This window comes from Mus caroli, chromosome 16 (genome assembly GCF_900094665.2).
Source record: "Mus caroli chromosome 16, CAROLI_EIJ_v1.1, whole genome shotgun sequence".
Classification (NCBI taxonomy): domain Eukaryota; kingdom Metazoa; phylum Chordata; class Mammalia; order Rodentia; family Muridae; genus Mus; species Mus caroli.
Genome location: NC_034585.1, coordinates 30,026,218 through 30,044,167, shown reverse-complemented (window position 1 = coordinate 30,044,167; position 17,950 = coordinate 30,026,218). Strand labels below are relative to the sequence as shown.

At 45.5% G+C, this 17,950-nt stretch overlaps 2 protein-coding genes across 11 annotated transcripts in view; one reads left to right on the top strand and one right to left on the bottom strand.

The window, feature by feature from the left end:
• The window catches only part of Iqcg (IQ motif containing G), a 36,066-nt gene extending 26,292 nt beyond the window's left edge, over positions 1–9,774 (top strand). Inside the window, exons 9-11 of one of the 3 annotated variants that reach the window (XM_021185250.1) lie at positions 5,132–5,263; positions 6,044–6,145; positions 8,104–9,774. In XM_021185250.1, the coding sequence (XP_021040909.1) occupies positions 5,132–5,263; positions 6,044–6,145; positions 8,104–8,229 (360 nt within the window). In that variant the 3' untranslated portion in view covers positions 8,230–9,774. The remainder of the gene's footprint in view (positions 1–5,131; positions 5,264–6,043; positions 6,146–8,103) is intronic. The other 2 variants (XM_021185252.2, XM_021185251.2) reach the window with 2 other exon arrangements.
• Positions 9,531–17,950, bottom strand: part of Lrch3 (leucine rich repeats and calponin homology domain containing 3) — a 111,886-nt gene continuing 103,466 nt past the window's right edge. For 5 of the 8 annotated variants that reach the window (XM_029470285.1, XM_029470288.1, XM_029470286.1 and 2 more), the window contains one exon: positions 14,199–16,076. In XM_029470285.1, coding sequence (XP_029326145.1) covers positions 15,873–16,076 — 204 coding nt within the window. In that variant the 3' untranslated portion in view covers positions 14,199–15,872. Of the gene's footprint in view, positions 12,733–14,198; positions 16,077–17,950 lie in introns of those variants that run through there. The other 3 variants (XM_021185081.2, XM_029470291.1, XM_029470292.1) reach the window with 1 other exon arrangement.

The following is a 17,950-nucleotide window of genomic DNA, read 5'->3' as shown; positions in this document are numbered from 1 at the left end:
CTCCCTTTCCTTTCCTTTTTTTTTTTCCTTTTGAGGCAATGTCTTACCATGTGCCTTGGATTGGAACTCTCTATGTAGACCAGGCTGGTCTTGAACTCACACAGGTCCACCTGCTTCTGCCTCCTGAGTGCTGGGATTCCAGGCCATCATGCTCAGCCCCAAATCCATTTAGTAAACAAGGAAAGAGCAGCCATACTGTGAGGCCAATGAATGTGCTGCCACAGTCTCTTACAGCTTACCCATCTGAATGTGTACACAGCTCTAACTTTCAGGAAGATAATTTTTTTTTCCTTCAACCTTTTAAATTTTGCTTGTATAAAAAACATTTTATAGCTGAGCATGGTGGCACACGCCTTTAATCCCAGCACTTGGGATGCAGAGGCAGGCGGATTTCTGAGTTCAAGGCCAGCCTGGTCTACAAAGTGAGTTCCAGGACCGCCAGGGCTATACAGAGAAACCCTGTCTCAAAAAAAAAACAAAAACATTTTGTTTGTTCTTACATTGCTTCATAGCCATAATTTGAAAATAAAATATTTTGATTTTGCCTCTTCCTGTGGTATTGTGGATTGAGCCCAAGGCCCCACCCAGGTTTGCCAGGCAAGCAATCTACCACTGAGCTATGTTCCCAGCCATATATATATATATATATATATATATATATATATTTGCCAATTTTTTAAATTATAAAAATAACATGCTCGGGCTGGAGAGATGGCCCAATGGTTAAGAGCATTGACTGTTCTTCCAGAGGTCCTGAGTTCAAATCTCAGCAACCATATGTAATGAGATCTGATGCCCAATTCTGCTGTGTCTGAAGACAGTTACAGTGTACTTACAATAAATAAATAAATAAATAAATAACATGCTCAGTTGAGGAAGGTTTTAGATTATCAATTGCCTTCTCATTTTGTTCATATTCTTACAATCCCTTCTCAAAATAACTTAGATCTCTATGCAAGTTAGACCATTTGCTGAGAAGCACTGAGCACACGGGTGTTAGCCAGACAGATTAGGATGCAAGGCGTGCGGGGCTGCATCTGGGATACAGGCAAGCTGGCTGCACATGCGGGATTTCCTGTGGGTGCCGTGCATCCAGAGGTGAGGCTGATAGCTTGCTTGACTAGACCTAGTAGCTGCCTCCCTCTTCTTTGACACTCCATATCAGATCTCCTGCTGCATTAATGACACCAGGCTGCTATGCAAGTATGGCAAGTGACTTACTAAGACATCTGTGAATTAGAGGGTGGGATCAGCTTCATTCCTAGTGCCAGTTGTGTGTGATTAAGATCCATTTAAATAACACAATTCACACTATCAATTTAAACACATTTAACAAAAGGATCATGAGCTATTAATATGGGACAGAAGGGATAAAGAGAGCTCTGAAGACGACGAGCACAGGGCTGACTACCAGGATCCGAGAAAGGAACCAGGGAGGTGGAAGAAAAGGTAGCTCTTTCCCATGACTAAGAGTAAGGCTCATTAGAGAAAGTGCGTGGTTTCCTGGATGCCAAGAGGTGCTGGGGCTTTGTTTGTTTGTTGTTTGTTTTGGGTTTTTTTGGATATTGTTCTAATTATGTAACTCAAGGTGTTCTCCCATTCATCTTGATCCTCCTGCCTCAGCCTCCTGCCTCTTGAGTGCTGGGATTATAGGAGTGTGCACTTAAATGTTTGTCTCCTCCTCCTCCTCCTCCTGTTCCTCTTCCCTTCTTCTGCCCCTTCTCTTCCTCCCTCTTCCTTCTTCAGTCAGATGAGTACTCACTTGTAGAAGGTGGACTTTTTTTATTCATTGAGATTATCTTCCCCTTTAATATGTTGAAGTAAAACATGGTAGATTTGCTGTTGTGCTCTTTACATTCTTGGAGTTAATCTTACCTCGTCATAATGGATATAATGCTGCAGTTGTTAGTTAAGTGTTTTGGTCAGAGTGCCACTGGGTGTCACACAGCTCTAGCAGTGTGACCAGGGAACCAGAGCACAGTGAGCCTCCAGATCTCCTGCCGTGTCCTCTAGCGCCCTCTGCTGACGAAGCTTAGTATTTTGCTAGGTGGCCAAAAGAAACACTTCCAGTAATGCCCAGCCATGAACCTGGAGCTGAGAGGCAGTGGCTGGTACCTGACTCAGTGGGGACGTTTACCCTGTAGATCACTGGTGAGCACATTTTATCATGTGAAGGAGTTTCTTGTCCAAGTATTCATTTATTTTTGGTGGTGGTGGGAGGACAGCATCTCATAACATAGCCCTGGCTGACCTGGAACTCATCACGGAGACAAAACTGGTCCCAAACTCAAAGAATTTAGAGTCACCTTCTCAGTGCCAGGATAAAGGTGTGTCGCCACACCCAGCTGAGATGCATTATTTTCATCCATCAATATGATTTTTTATGATGTATTTTTCTCCTCTAGTATGTCTATAAAATAAAATACACTTACTTAAGTTTATTTATTTGTCAGTTTGTTTATGTGTATGTGTTTATATCTGCCACAAGGAAGCCAGTGGTGTATGCCAGAGGGGCTAGAGTTACAGGTGGTTGTGACCTGCTCAAACTCAGCAAGACCAGGATAGGATCCTAACCATTTGGCCATCCCTCCAGTCTCTGTAGAGATATAGACTGTACTAATCTACCCACTAATGTTGAGCCATCTTTCATTTCCTAGGACAAAGTCTACCTGGGGATGGCACGGTGTTAATAAACCACTAGGGCTGCTGTACTTTGATTTTTATCTCTCTTTGTTTTTTGGGGGCTATTTTGTTGTGTTGCTTCCAAAGTTCACTGGCTTGGCAACATTTCCATCTTCCTATGATCCGAAACCCAAAAGAGAAATAGAATAAACCTGTATGTGTTGTTTGAAGTGTAGTAAAATCTAAGCCATCTTGACTGGGTATCTCTCCTGTCTTGATGTGTTTGCAGGGGATGCCATATTTATTTATTTTCTGGAGTGTCATATTTTAAAAGAGAAACATTATCTGCCTAGAATGATATTCAGCTCTTCATTTACCAGATCTTTCAGAGTCACATTTTGTAACATGTCTTCATAGGAAAGATTCCATTTTGTTTCAGTTTTTTGGTCTCCTGCTTCTGCCCCCAGCGCTGGGTTACCACATGCTCCACCATACCTAATCTTCTGTATCTTGCTATTGAATGCTCCTGGACTTTAGGACTTACATATTTCTGTTTTTCACTAGTAGCTGTTGAGACTTATTTTTGAATTATGTATATGTCTCTGTGTGGGCATGTGGGCATGAGTGCAGATACCCAGGAAGTCAGAAGATGGCTTGGACTCCCGGAGCTGCGGTTACAGGCTGCTGAGCCTGTGTGGACATGGGTATTGGGAACTGAAACAGGTCCTTTGCAAGAGGACAACAGTGCCATCTCTTGAGCTCAATGGCAACCTTTAAATTTGTTGTTTTGTTTTCTAAGTCAGGGTTTCTCTGTGTATTCCTGGCTGTCCTGGAACTCGCTCTGTAGACCAGGCTGGCCTTGAACTTATAGATCTGTCTGCCTCTGCCTTCTGAGTGCTGGGATCATAGGCGTGTGCCACCACTCACCCTGCTGTAACCTTTAAATTTTTTATACAGGGGCTGGAAAGATGGCTCAATGGTTAAAAGCACTGATTGCTCTTCCAGAGGTCCTGAGTTCAATTCCCAGCAACCACATGGTGGCTCACAACCATCTGTAATGGGATTTGATGCCCTCTTCTGGTGTGTCTTCTGGTATATAGCTACAGTGTACTCATAAATAACAAATAAATAAATCTTAAAAAAAAAAGAATCGAATGCCGGGCAGTGATGGCGCATGCCTTTGATCCCAGCACTTGGGAGGCAGAGGCAGGTGGATTTCTGAGTTCAAGGCTAACCTAGTCTACAGAGTGGGTTCCAGGATACATAGAGAAACCCTGTCTTGGAAAAAAATTTTTTTTAATACATGTCTAGGTTTTACTGTCTCTCTCTTAGGTGTAGAATTAATCATTATGCATATCCTGTTGCTTTTATTAAAACCCTTATTTACTGCCCCCCTTTCCAATATCCTGTGTTGAAACCAATTTTATACAATTGTCAGTCCATTAGCCTACCACTATTACACTGCACTGTGCTGTGCTGTGTGTGGAGGTTGTTGTATCTCTGAGTTATAGCCACTAGTGGAGAGAGCTAAGGGACTAAAGAATTCAAGTAAACTTGAGTGTGAGACTTGAACCTTGGCGATCTGCCTTCAGGGCCCAGGCTCCTCCCAGTAGTCCTGGTGCCTCCTGAGGGACTGTCATGAGAATCACACTTCACTGTTTTGTTTTTTTCTTTGTTACACGTCATTTATTTTCCCTTGCAAATGGACATCTTCAAGTAACTTTATAGACTGAATCTCATCATCTTTCTCTCCTATTTGAAACTTTGGCTGGTATCTTAGATTCATATCTATTTTTCACTTAGAAATTTGAAGACTCCTCTCCCCGCAGTCAAGGTATCTTATATCCCAGGCTGGACTAGATTTTGCTATGGAGCTAACAATGGCCTTGAACTCCTGATCCTCCTGCTTCTACTATAGGTATGGGCAGCCAAGTCTAGTTTTATGTGGTGCAGACCATCAAACCCAGGGCTTCATGCATGCCAGGCCAGCATCCCAGCAGAACTATCCCAGCCCACATTTCCATCTTTTTGGATGAGTGTTCAGTATTTATTGTGCCAGGGAAATGTTAGTGATCTCCCAAAACACACACAGAAGCCAATCTGATGCAACTTACAGCAGGGTCTTTATTCTATTCAAGCTAGCTTGCCTCTCCCAACAGCTACCAGTTGCCATTAGCTTCTCAGCTAGGCGAGGGGCTTCTCGCCCACCTCCATATGCTGTCCTGGGATTTTGAGTTTAAAGTGTCTTGTACATGTTGTCATATGGTGTGAGTTTACAGGTGCCCCTCCTCCTTTAAAAATAGAGTGGCTTACACCCAGAAAAGTACACCAACCAGATACAAACAACACGGCAGCATCTGGGCTGGCCGCCCTCGGTTCCTCACCAAGTCTGCTGTGATCAGATCTCTGTAGGAAATTTTGCTTGGTCTAGCTTGCTCTAACTGGCATCCTGTGGTCCTGTTATTTTATATCTGGTGGGAACCATGTCTTAATGTGTTTTTCCAAGTAGAAACTTGAGGAGAAGCTAGAGTTCTGGATGGAGAAATTTGACAAAGACACAGAAGCAAAGCAGAACGAGTTAAATGCTCTCAAGGCTGCCAAGGCCAGTGACCTGGCACACCTTCAAGACCTGGCAAAGATGGTAAGGGATGGCAGGGTGACTGGGATATGAGTGGGAGTGAGGGAGTCTGGGAAGACAGAAGTGATCAGGCCAGAGACTATTCTTAAGTTCTAGGTAGAAATTATTTAAAACTCCTTCAGAGAGATGCTGCATTAAACAAAAGAAAATTTTATGATCCTTAAAGACAATTTATACATGTTGGTTTCTAAAAATTTGACGTCATCATTGGGTTGATGTTGAAGTTCCTAAATTTCTAGTTTAAAACATGGCTATTTGCATATGAATATTCTATTAAAGTTTTAAAAGTATTATGTGGAGGATACCAATGTGTGTGTGTGTGTGTGTGTGTGTGTGTGTGTGTGTGNGAGAGAGAGAGAGAGAGAGAGAGAGAGAGAGAGAGAGAATTTTTTTGTTGTTGTTGTTTTGTTTTTTTCAAGCCAGGGTTTCTCTGTTTAGCCCTGTCTATCCTGGAACTCACTTTGTAGACCAGGCTGGCCTCGAACTCAGAACTCTGTCTCTGCCTTCCAAGTGCTGGGATTAAAGGTGTACACTACCACTCCCTGGCTTGAATTGTTTAAATTGAAAAAAAAAACTTTGAGGAATAATTACATAATGTGAATACATTATGACAGTGGAAATTAGTGGAAATGCAGCAGGGTTTTGTTTGTTTGTTTGTTTGTTTGTTTGTTGAGACATACCCTTGCTGTGTAGGCGAGACTGAGTTTGAACTCTGGTCAGTCTTCCGTCTCTATCTAGAGTTACGGGCACATAGCCTGACGCTGCCCCTGTGTCCTCGTGCAGATCCGGGAGTATGAGCAGGTCATTATTGAGGACCGGATAGAGAAGGAGAAGACCAGGAAGAAGCTGGAGCAGGATGACCTGGAACTGAGGAGCATCGTGAAGGTAGGACACTCAGGGCTGGGGCACCGGCCGAGGGCGGGCCGCTGGGGTCCCGCAGCAGGTGGGTAAGGACGTGCTTAGAGTCCACAGTGCAGGGAAGCAAGGAAAAGAGCAAGCCTGCCTCCTGGTCTGGGGAGGACGGGAGCAGAAGAAGGAATCCTCTGTCCAGACACTGGATCTGAGGTCACGCCTAATCCAAGGTGAGGCGGCTGTGTAGGCAGAGCATTTCTAAATGTCCTGCATGGCTCGACACCCTGGTGTGAGTCAGCCCTGGCTGTGTGATGCCTTCCAATACAAGTTGCTTATAAAAAAAGGTGAAAGGGATAAAGCAAGTTTTATATATATATATGTATATATATATATATATATATATATATATATATTTTTTTTTTTTTTTTCTCCAGAGCCCTGACTGCCCTGGGAGACTCTGTGTAGTCCACAGTGCCCTTTTCTCCTCAGCCTCCTGGCTATTGGGGATTATAGCAATCAAGACTGTCTGAGATAGTGAACTACCTCATAAAAGTTTCCTGTGAACTTGCAGATATCAACAATGACAGCATGATCAGGTCCAGATTCTGGAAACTATTTTTAAGATTCATTTTGACTTTGAATTATGACCATGTCTGTGTATGGGTGTGTGCACTTGAGTCCCGGAGAGGCATCAGATTCCTTGGAGCTGGAGTTACAGATGGTTGTAAACTTCCAGATGTGCGTGTTGGGAAACACACACATCTGCAAGAACAGTATGTCATCTCTCCAGCCCTGGGAAAAACAGTTTTAAAGCAAACAAATGCAATGCAAAGATAGCAGCTGGTTTAAAAACAAAAAAAAAACAAAAAAACCCCAACCGACCACCTCTGCCTGGGCATCCTTCAAGTGCTCTGGCAGGAGCAGACCTAAGATATAGAGTGGGAGGCAAGTTCTGCCTGTGAACTCTACTGCCCAACTGTTGGAATGACAGGTGTACGCCGTGACACAAGGCCATGTTCTGCTGTTTGTGGTACTGAAGATCAAGCCCAGAGCATCTTCAGCATTGGTTTTTAGTGTGGTTATTATTCTCAGCCACAACCACAAGTCCAAAATTAAAACTTTAAAGTACTTTTAGAACCAGGTATCGAAACTTCTTTGGCTATGCATGATGGAAGAACACGCCTTTAATCCTAGGACTTGGGAGGCAGAGGCAGGTGGATCTCTTTGAGTTTGAGGCTAGCCTGGTCTACAGAGGGAGTTCTGGGACAGCCAGGGCTACACATACACAGAGAAACCCTATTTCAAAGAAAGAAAGAAAGGAAGGAAGGAAGAAAAGAAAGAAAGAAAAGAAAACCCAAACCCAAAACCCAAACCAACCAACTAACCAAAAATACAAAGTGGGGGAGACTCACTCACTCACCTTTGATCTTACTATTAGGAAAATCTGGTGTTTAATTAGTAAATGTTGATCAAGCTTCTGTTTTCCATTTGTCAAGATTCAATTTTGAGTGGAGAGCTAACCGAAGACCTTCTGCTCTCAGCAGTGGATCCCTGTGCTCTCAGTAGGCTAGTCTGACTTTATAATCTAGACAAGAACAGTTGCATTAAACTGACAGAGACATTCAAGGAGCTGTCTGAATCCTACCTGCTTAGCAGCTCCTTAAGGATGTGTGATGCACCGTCAACCACTGAGACTTGTTGGTTCGGCCCTGACTGGGCAAAGGAAACAGGCATTCACTCCTTTTGTGTCCAGTGACTGTAAGGTGTGAGGTGTTTACCAAGGGAGCAAGAACTACCCAGAGGTTGAGGGTCTTAGTCTGAAGGAAGACTTGGCCTAGTACACTTCACTTTCAGGTAGCTGTACTGACAGCAGCCTGGCCACGTCCATACCCCACGTTCCTGAGACACAAGTGACTGTTGGTTCTCTCCTCTGTAGAAAGTTGAGTGCTGTTGAGCACACTGAGATGAATTCCCCTGCTTCTCTCTTCCAGCTCCAGGCCTGGTGGCGAGGGTCAGTGGTCCGGAAGGAAATTGGCAATTTCAAAATGCCCAAGAAAGATAAAGATGACAGCAAAGACTCGAAAGGCAAGGAGAAGGAGAAGAGGAGAAAGAAGTAACCAGTTTCTCCTGAGCCTTCTCAGGCCTCGAGATGCTGGTGGTGCTGCCCAGCGCCTACCTCCCGGCTCACAGACACCTAGGGAGGTCTCACTGCCTGATACTCTAGTCTTCACACCCCAGTGAGGGCTATCGCATGGCTGTAGGACCTCTTCAGACTGGACTGTGGGGAGCCATGTTGAGTAGCTGTGTGAGCATCCTTCTTCTCACACCAGAAAGCAGCTCACTGGCTCATAGTTAAGTCGTAAAAACTCCTGACACATCTGATTCTGACTTTATGCCATATGATTAAAGTGAAAAACTATTATAAGCAAAAGTGAATTCTCACCTAGCATCATGTGCACGCACATGTAGTAATAAACAGTGGCTCTGCCTGTCTTGCAGGGCAACCATTAGTCTAGGGTTGGTGGTGTTGGGGGACAGCACATAAAACACCTCTTACATAAGCTGTTCCAGTGACTTTTCTGGGGACAGATAAGGATGGAAGTGTCTGATACAAGATGGAAATGGCATGTGGATACACAGCCCTCCAGGGGTGAAGAACGGGGCACGGGTTCTCCAGGCTAGTTTAGAGATACACTTGTCAAAGGAGGCACAACTATGTCCGTCATCTGGATTTTAAGACTTAAAGAAACAAACCAAACCAACCAGCCAAGCAACCAAACTGTGTGTATGTGGGCCCAGGCTTGGAAACGTGTGCATGCCACAGCGTGCAGGGGGTGGAGTCAGAGGACAGGTTCTAAGAATTGTTTCCTTCTCATGTATCTCTTTGTACTATTTGGGTCTCAGATATCAAACTCAAGTCATTGGACTTGGCAGCAAGCCCCTTTGCCTGCTGAGCCATTTCATTGGCCCTCAACTGTGTTTTTTTTTTTTCCCCTGAGAGAAATGTTACTTTAATGTGTCTCACATATTTCATGAATATAAAATTTAAACTTTTTGATGCAGGGTCTCATGTGGCCCCGGTTGGTTTCAAATTCACTACGTAGTCTAGTGGCCTTGAACCTCGTGTTGCGCCTCCTAAGTGCTAGAACTACAGGGGCGAGCGACCATACCTGGTTTATGCAGTGTCGGGAATGGAACCTAGGACTCCATGCGTGCTAGTAGGCCCACTCCTGACTGTACTCCAGCCCCAGCCTGAGTGGAGCCTCCTCATCCACTGCCTCCGCAGACCAGCCTGCTATCTGTACCTCTGTAAGAAAGAGACTGTGAGCCTCAAGGGTTCAGTGAGCCAGATAGATAAATGGCCTTTCCTTGACTGCTCTCTGGCAAGAAAACCATGCTTTAGGCTGGAACAATTTAAAGTGTTTATTACATGCTACTGGAGTATATTGGCTTTTAATGTCCACATATAAGACGACATACAGGCAATTTATATAACATACACAGTACTGACATATTTATACTTAGAACTTACACAAATATTTACAAACATACAAATATAGGACAATGTTTACAAAAACTTTTATTAATTACATGTTTATAACACTTCAGAAATAAAATCTGCTGTAAACCATCTCACTGCAATGAAAAAGGCTTCTAAATAACCAAGTTTTCCTTCATTTCTACAACCATCTAAGTACTTAGTTCTTAAAAGTCCATGAGACTCGCCAGCATAGCACACTGTTAGTCACTGCTGACTAGAGGAGGCAACGGAGCAGCGGCTCCTTCATTAGTTGCAAGGATGTATTTACAGAGCTGCTGGGTTGGAAACCACCCACTGCTCATCAGACCCGCTCATTACAGGGGAAGCCTGGTCGGGAGTGCCTGGCAGCCTGCAGACTGCTGACATAACATCTCTGCGGGTGGCAGGGCAGAGCCAGGCAGACACTTGGCAAGGTAGCCATTGCTGGTCAGGGGACAATGACATGACTAACTTTATTTCCCACTGGGGTCTAGCAAGGTTAAATATCCAAATGAGTTGTCCTTCCCAATTTGGAAACCTGTAAGAAGCCACAAGGCCCGACAGAAGCACTGATTTGCTGTGTGCTGACCCGCAACACTACGCAACTGTATCCTAATCCTTCAAAGTCGCATTAGTTTGCTTAGTACATTAAGGTCTCAGGAAAGCAGCAGTGTTAAAATGTCCTCCTCCTCCTCTTTCTGAGGAGGGTCTCACTATGGAGCCCTGGCTGTCCTAACTCAGTATGTGAATAAGATCTGTCTCCTCTGTCACTCAAAGGCTGGGATTAAAAGCTTGTGCCACCCTGCTTGGTAATGTCAACATACTCTTAGGAACTGTGGTAGCCATTGCAAGTGTTGTATTATGCAATGTCTTCTGGGCCCATTTTCTGTACAATTAAACCTGGAATCCAGGAATGATGCTGAGGTTTAACGCTGCCTAGAGGAAACAAATCAGCAGTCCGCAGCATGGCTGCTCATAAGCAGGCTCTGGCTGCCTCTGTGGTCTGCTGGTGAACGGCTGGGCTCCGAGCTCTGGTCCTACTCTTCGGTGAGGACCACGATGCTCTAGGTTAGACTTACTTTTTCTCAAGAGCTCTAGTCGCCTGAGTTACAGGCATGAGCCACCGTGCCTGGCTGCTGTTACATGCTTTGAAACTTGAATAAAAGTGGCAGCGTTCTAATGAACACTTTTCTGCACAAACAAGGAGAAACATTATTTTGACTAGATATTCAAAATGATTTGGTTCAAAGTCACTTTCAGAGGAAGAATATATATTTTTAATACTCACTTTTATGCATGAGTGTTTTACCTTCATGTATAAATGTATACCATGTGTGTGCTTGGTACCTGCAGAAGCCAGTAGAGTGCAGTGGACCCTTGGGGTTACAAGCAGTTGTGAACCAACTTGTGGGTGCTGGAAACTGAACCCTGACCTGCCAGAGCAGTAAGTGCTCTTACCTACTGAGCCAGCTCTCCAGCCAAAGTCTAATACAGCCCAGTGGGCGGTGGCTTGGCATCGCCTGGTGTGGGCTCCAAATCCTGATCCTCCAGCTTCCACTTTTGGGATGTTGGGAATCACAGGCCACGTGACTCTCTGAACCTTTTTTCAGGTGATGCTGGGGATGGAACCCTGGTCCAGTCTTAAAGTTACTTTTAAGTGCCGTGCAGGGTAATACTATCCTGAAATGCAAGCCTTGGGAAGAAACCCACAAAAGTTAACAAATATAGGGAAAACCCTATCGAACAAACAGCTTTATGTAATTACTGTATTTGGATTCTAACTGCAGCAAACACCAAAGACACAACAACTAGAGTCCAAAATCTGGGGCAGAGAAGCCTCTGTGCGGTGTTTAAATGAAGGCTCCTCCGCTGTGCTGGAGCCCTTGGACCTTCTGTTCTCTGCTCTCAGTGGAGGGTCTCAGGGAGGGGACAGATGAGAGACAGGAAGCTGCTCTCGGTGCTTTCTTGTAGCTATGGAAACTGGCTGTCACCTGCATGGGCTGTAAGAACCGTCTTTCTTTCAGTCCTCCCAGCTTTGTGTTCAGTCCCAGGAGCAGGGAGCCGAGTCTGTTGTGCCTGGTCCAAGAGCCTGGGATCAGAACGCAGGGCTCACCAAGGCAAATGCAAACATTGCTGGGCAGTGTATGCTACACTTCAGAGCTTACAACTGTGTGTGGAGTATGTCTGTTCAGGAAACAGCAGGGTGAGCAAGGAACCACTGTCTAGAAAAAGATGGGGTGGTGGTAGGCAAGCCTGGGGAAGGGCCTGGGTACTGGCCTTAGATACCTGTTATACTGAGCAGAACTTAGGGCTTCTCCATGGTTTTGCTCTCTTTGACAGAAAAGTCCAAGTCATCATAATACAGCTTTTGATTGAAATGTGGTTGAAAATGCAGTAGGGGTGGTGCCCTCAAACCACAGAACTGTGTGCCTTCAAACAGTGGTCTCCACTGCCTGAGAAAAACAATGTCTGTGGAAATACAGGTTGCCTGGCCACATCCCAACCTTTGATGCAAATCTGGATTTCACAAATGCTCCAGAGAATGAAGTCCAGTTGTGGAAACCATCGAGCTGTAGACACCTGGGAACTGGCAGAGATAATAATATGTCTGTCCTCTAAACTGTGAAAATACTGGCTCTGGCATGGAAAGCGAGCCTGCTCCCTATGAAGAAAGCACAGCCGGCTTAGTCTTCCATGATAGGTCTTCAGGAATCCAAGTTCCACTTAAAAAGCTGTGTCTTCATTCAAAACTAAAAATAGTGGAAATGGGTTTAATCTCCCCTAAAGTGGAGAAATGGAACACGCTATTCCTGGCAGGAACCATGAAGACAGTGCTTCTAGGAATACACCGGGCTCGCTCTGAGCAGGCAGTGCCAGCAGTCACGTCTTCCTGCTCCTTGTTTTGGCTGTGCCATCATGGTGCCAACATGCAGGGCCCCGGGAGTCCTCAGACAGCAGAGAGCTGCGGCTGCGGTGGCTGCTGCTGCTGCTGCGGTGGCGGCTGCTTGGGTGGGGCAAGCTCCAGGAGGGCCTGGACAGTCACTGCAACCTGGCCCAACCCTTTCTCTTCTAAAATGTGCAGAGGCAAGCACAATTGCTCCTGAAAGGGGATAATGTGGCATAAAACAAACAAAAAAGAAAACAGGATGAACATCACAGAACTGAAGAACACAGGTCCTTCCACCCCCACCCCATAATAATCAAGTGAGATATGGAAAGTTCCTGGTAAACCCACCCTGTTGAAGGAGGCAGACGTAGGCGTGTCTCACACTGGGGTCACTTTATTAACACAATCACAGTCCATACATAACATTTAGAAAAGCAGAACAGGGGACACACATTTACACAACAGAAAAAAGAGAACACTGCAGAAAGCCAGACTTACAAAGCAGGTACAAATGTACAAACAGCCCAAGATAGAGTGCAGCTCAAGTGGAAGACAGGATTCATGGAGAACACCCTGGGAAGGACACTTAGGCAGCAGGAACACAGCATGGTTTGTCAATGTCTCTGACTGCAGGAGAGGGGACGGGAGGCCTAAATCTAAACAAGTTAAAAGTCATATTTAAAAAGAAATTGTGCCGGGTGGTGGTAGCGCACGCCTTTAATCCCAGCACTTGGGAGGAGGCAGAGGCAGGTGGATTTCTGAGTTTGAGGCCAGCCTGGACTACAGAGTGAGTTCCAGGACAGCCAGGGCTACACAGAGAAATCCTGTCTCAGAAAGAAAAAGAAAAAAGAAAAAAAGAAAAAAAGAAAAAAAGAAATTGTGTTTTAGCTGAGTCTGTTTGACCCTAGGACTGAGGAGGTAGAGCCAGATAGGTCTGTGAGTTCAAGGCCAAGCTTACATCTTAGTAACTGGCCCACAAGAGATGACTACCATTTGGGTAAGAAGGTGGAGTCTTAGTGTACAGGTTTGGTTACTCTGGTAAGAAAAAGGCAGATCTCAGCATAACACTTACTGGCTTTTCTCTTTTCATCAAATTTAATTAATTAACTACTTAATTAATAGAGATGGGGGGGGTCTTTCTATGTAGACCAGGCTAACCTGGAGCACCCAGAGATCCTTCTATCTCTGTCTCCCAAGTGCTCAGACTAAAGACATGCACCACCATGCCCAGCTAAAAATTAATTTTCTGTTTTTAGTTGAGAATGGTCTTGCTGTAGGGCTCAGGCTGGCCTCGGTGTGAGGGTTACAGGAGCACTCCACCACATTCTCTACTATTTCAAACATTACAAAATGAATTGTAGTAAAAATATAGCAAGTATTTGTTTTTAAGGCAGTTATTGGTCCTTGATGTAATTACTTTCTTATTTAATGCTGATTTTGATAAAGTCACAGCAATCTTTTGATTTGCTAAGAAGACTAGCAGTTCTGAATACCTCTGCAACTACAGAGTAGCTATATTTTCAATGAATCTACACTGGGCGGTAGTGGTGCACACCTTTGATCTCAGCTCTCAGGAGGCAGAGGCAGGCGGATACCTGAGTTCTAGGCCAGCCTGGTCTACAGAGAGAGTTCCAGGACAGCCAGGACTACATATAGAAACCCTTCCTCCAAAATACTAAAAAACAAACAAACAAAAACCCAAACAGTAACAACAAAAGGAGGAATCTTCGGTGTGCCCTGCATGAGACACGTTCCCCAGGGCCGTCCCTATGGTCTGCTCACCAGCACCCAGGCCTGCGCAAGAGCAAGTGTCATGTGCACAGTGGTCCAGACACCACTCAGAGGTGGCACTTCCACTTGCACATCAACTTTGCCGGTGGATGGTTCCTAGGAACCCACCACTGCCAGCCTAGACCACAAGGCAGCCTCTGAGGGTTTGGTTTTCTTGTTTGTTTTGGTTTTGTTTTTTTTTTTTTTTGGTCCTTTTAAAGACAAGGTCCTGCTGTGTAGCCTAGGCTTAACTCAAAGTAATCCGGTTTCAGCATCCTAAATGCTGGGATTATAGGTGTGTATTATCACACCTGGCTTTAAGTCTGACTCTGCGTGTGTATAAAAGGATCAAACTCTACAGAACTGGACAATAATCACAGATCCAGGATGTCTTATAAATAAACTAGCCCACATGCAGACACTCTGGGAGGCACTGCTGGATAGCACTACAGTCTGTCACTGCACAGTGTGAGCAGTGGACAGTAAAGGTCAGCTCTCTTCAGATGGAAGTAGATGAGGGGAAGCGGATGGTCAGTGGACTACAGCGGGGCACTGTGTGGCTGTCGCTCCTGAGCTGAGGGCCAGTGGACTACAGCAGGGTACTGCGTTGCTGTTGTCCTCCTGAGCTGAGGGCCAGTGGACAACAGTGGGGTACTGTGTTGCTGTTGTCCCCGAGCTGAGGGCCAGCTTTGTTCATGGAGTTTGGAGACAGCATCTGTGAGGATGCTGATTGCAGCAGTGTCGCTCCTGGCCTGAGTCCAGACACTATTTACTAAGCATTCTGAGAGCGGACTGCTGCTTCACTGGGACGCATGGCTCAGATACAACTGTACAGCCTACAACACACAAACTTCACCTATTAAAAATGGGTCACATATGTTAGAAATGATATGAATCCCAAATACCACATTCCAACAGGCCTCTAGCAGGGGATCTGTTTTCAGGAGCACACATGGTAATCATGGCCAGATGTCCTCAGATGCAGCCTCTGTCCAGCCGCTTAGTGTGCACTGTCTTAAATGGACACACTGGGCTCAGAAGAGCAGTCAGGGAAATCTCCAGTATTTTTAAACCAAAAATCCAGAGCAAACTAAAATTGGTATTTTAAGTGTCCCATGCCTCCTAAATGTCCAAACACTGTTAAAATTGAGGGTAGGTTAGGACTTCAGGGCAGGGACCTAAGTGACAAGGTACTCCAAACTAGAAATGCTACCAGTATTTCATGATGAGCAGCTGTTGAAAAGCTCAGATAGTCTTTACTTCAAAACTGAAGTTGTTTCACGGTATAAAAGGATGGCCAGAGTCCTCTAAGACTCAGGATTGCTTTAATAAAAACACTGTGATCTTTCCATATGAGAGACAAGGCTCGGGGCAAGAGGGGAGCCAGGGACTAGAGGGAAATGCTCCTCTTGGCTAGCTGTCGCTAGTGCTACGACCCGATGCACTGTCCTGTGGACACAGGCGAGACAATGCACTTGCAATTTCTCAAGTCAGGGTCTGAAACACACGTGTGTCAGCAGTTCTGCATGAGAGACAAACCTTCACCCAGTACAGGAAGGAGCTGGATGGCGCTGGCTGCATGGTCAGCTGTAGGTGAAGACCCGGTAATAAAGCACACAGAGAATTAACATTAAAGAACAGTAAAATGCCACAAAACCCAGAAGCTGGACAGACAGAGAGACAAAGCTGGATTCTTCCGCATGTGCCCCAAGAGAGAGCAGCGTTTCGACAGTTCTCTTAAGGCTGAGGTTTAGCTGAAGGATGTCGGAAGGAGAACAGAGATTGTCCTGTCCAAATGCGAGCAGGAAAGGAAAACAGAAAAACAAAGTCAGTGCAGCGGATCGCAGACAGAGCAGAGCTCAGAAACCCACCAGCCTCAGTCGGACACACACCCCGCAGCATCTCATCATAAACAAGACAACGCTGAAGAACAAGGCATGGGCTGGCTCTTCCCCGCACAGCTGAGTTCTGCTGAGCTGCAGAACGAGCTTGCTTACTGAAGGCTAGCCACAGCTCTGAGGAGACGACGGTGGGAGCTGGCTGTGTGTGAGCCTGACAGTGGGAGGGCCTTATCTCAATCCCACTGCTCCTCACCACTGAGGGAAGAGTGGGGACAGAGTGGGGATTCTCACTAGAGTGGGGAATTATGAACCCAGGCAACCCAGATGCTCAAAGATGGAGGCAAGCCTTGCAGTGAGGGAGGTTTACAATGGAGGAGTCAGGTGCACTGACTCTGACCATAGGATCCAGTCTGTCACCCCTACATGTAGTTCACTAGGCACACAACAGAATGGAGTGTCTAAAGTCACCATTAGTGGACTCAGTCTGGAAATATTGACATACATAATAATGCTAGGGTATAAGACAATGGACTCAAATACAGGTTTTTTAAAAATGTAAAACACTTAATAAAAGCATAATAATAAAAGTGAATCTCCATAAACTTCCCTATCCAGAGGCTTTCTGAGTTTTCTTAATTTTTAGTGATTCCTTCTCATTCTGAGGGTGTGCTGGGAACAGGCCCTAGAGAAACACTACTATTGCCACATCCCAGCCTGTTTTCCTTCATAACCTGACTCATTTTTGGGTATCATTTATCTTTTATTCTATTTTTGTTTGAAATAGGGTCTCATATCACCTGAATTGTGTCAAACTCACTATGTAGCTGAAATGACCTTCAACTCCGGATCCTGCCCCACTTTCCCGGTGCAGAGTACAGGCATGCCTCTCCACAGCGCACTCACTGTGCTCACACAACTCTGCAGTCACACTGAGAAGTGCAGGCCTTCATAGTTACCGTCTACCTGGGCCTGAGTCGGACACACTAAGGTACTAAGTTCTCTGTTTTATAGTCCAGTAAGGCTAGAAGGAGGTGAGACCAAGCAAGACAGAGAGCTAGCTTGAAGCTACCACTTTGTGAGTGCCTTATCCTTCACTCTGTCCAGAAAAATGACTAATTTTCGGCAGCAGTAGAGGCAAGACTAGAAGTCCTGGAAACTGTAGAGAAGTCGGTGGGAGGTAGAGGAAGGAGAAAGAAGTGGTCTGAGTGGATGTCCACTTCCTCCTTGTGGCAGAGGAAATAGAAGCGGGACTGCGGATACATAGAACCCAGCCTAGCCACCCTGGGGAAAGGTCGGTTTTAAAGTGTACCTTTTCTGTCTGTTTCTGCCTTTGAATAGCTCAGCTCAGGTGGAACGCTGCTGCCTGGGCTGTAATGAGCACTCCTCAGCCCGACTTGGAAAATGCCGATTTAAGTCCATAGTCTAAAGCTACTGTTTTTAGAGTTTGCTGACAATGGCAGAACATTCTGGAAGGGCTCCAGGCTACAGCCTTTACATCTGAGACAAGGTGGCTCTGCAGAGCCTGGCAGGCGGCTCTCATGTCTAGGAACGGGCCTGAGGAGGGCTCTCAGCAGGTGCCAGCAGGGGCAGAGGCAGCGGCCGCTGTTTCCTAGGCTCACCATTCACTGCGCCAGTGCATGCCATACTCTGGTTCAGTGCACATGGTGAGCTGACCTAAGACAGGGATACCTCTTTCACTGTGGAGGAAATACTGCCAACTCCTTAGAAAATAGTAAATGGTCTCAGTGCGTGTAAAATGGTTTTATAAGCTTTTATAAAACAGTGATATAAGAATGTCTGACTTTGTCCAAAAGAATAAA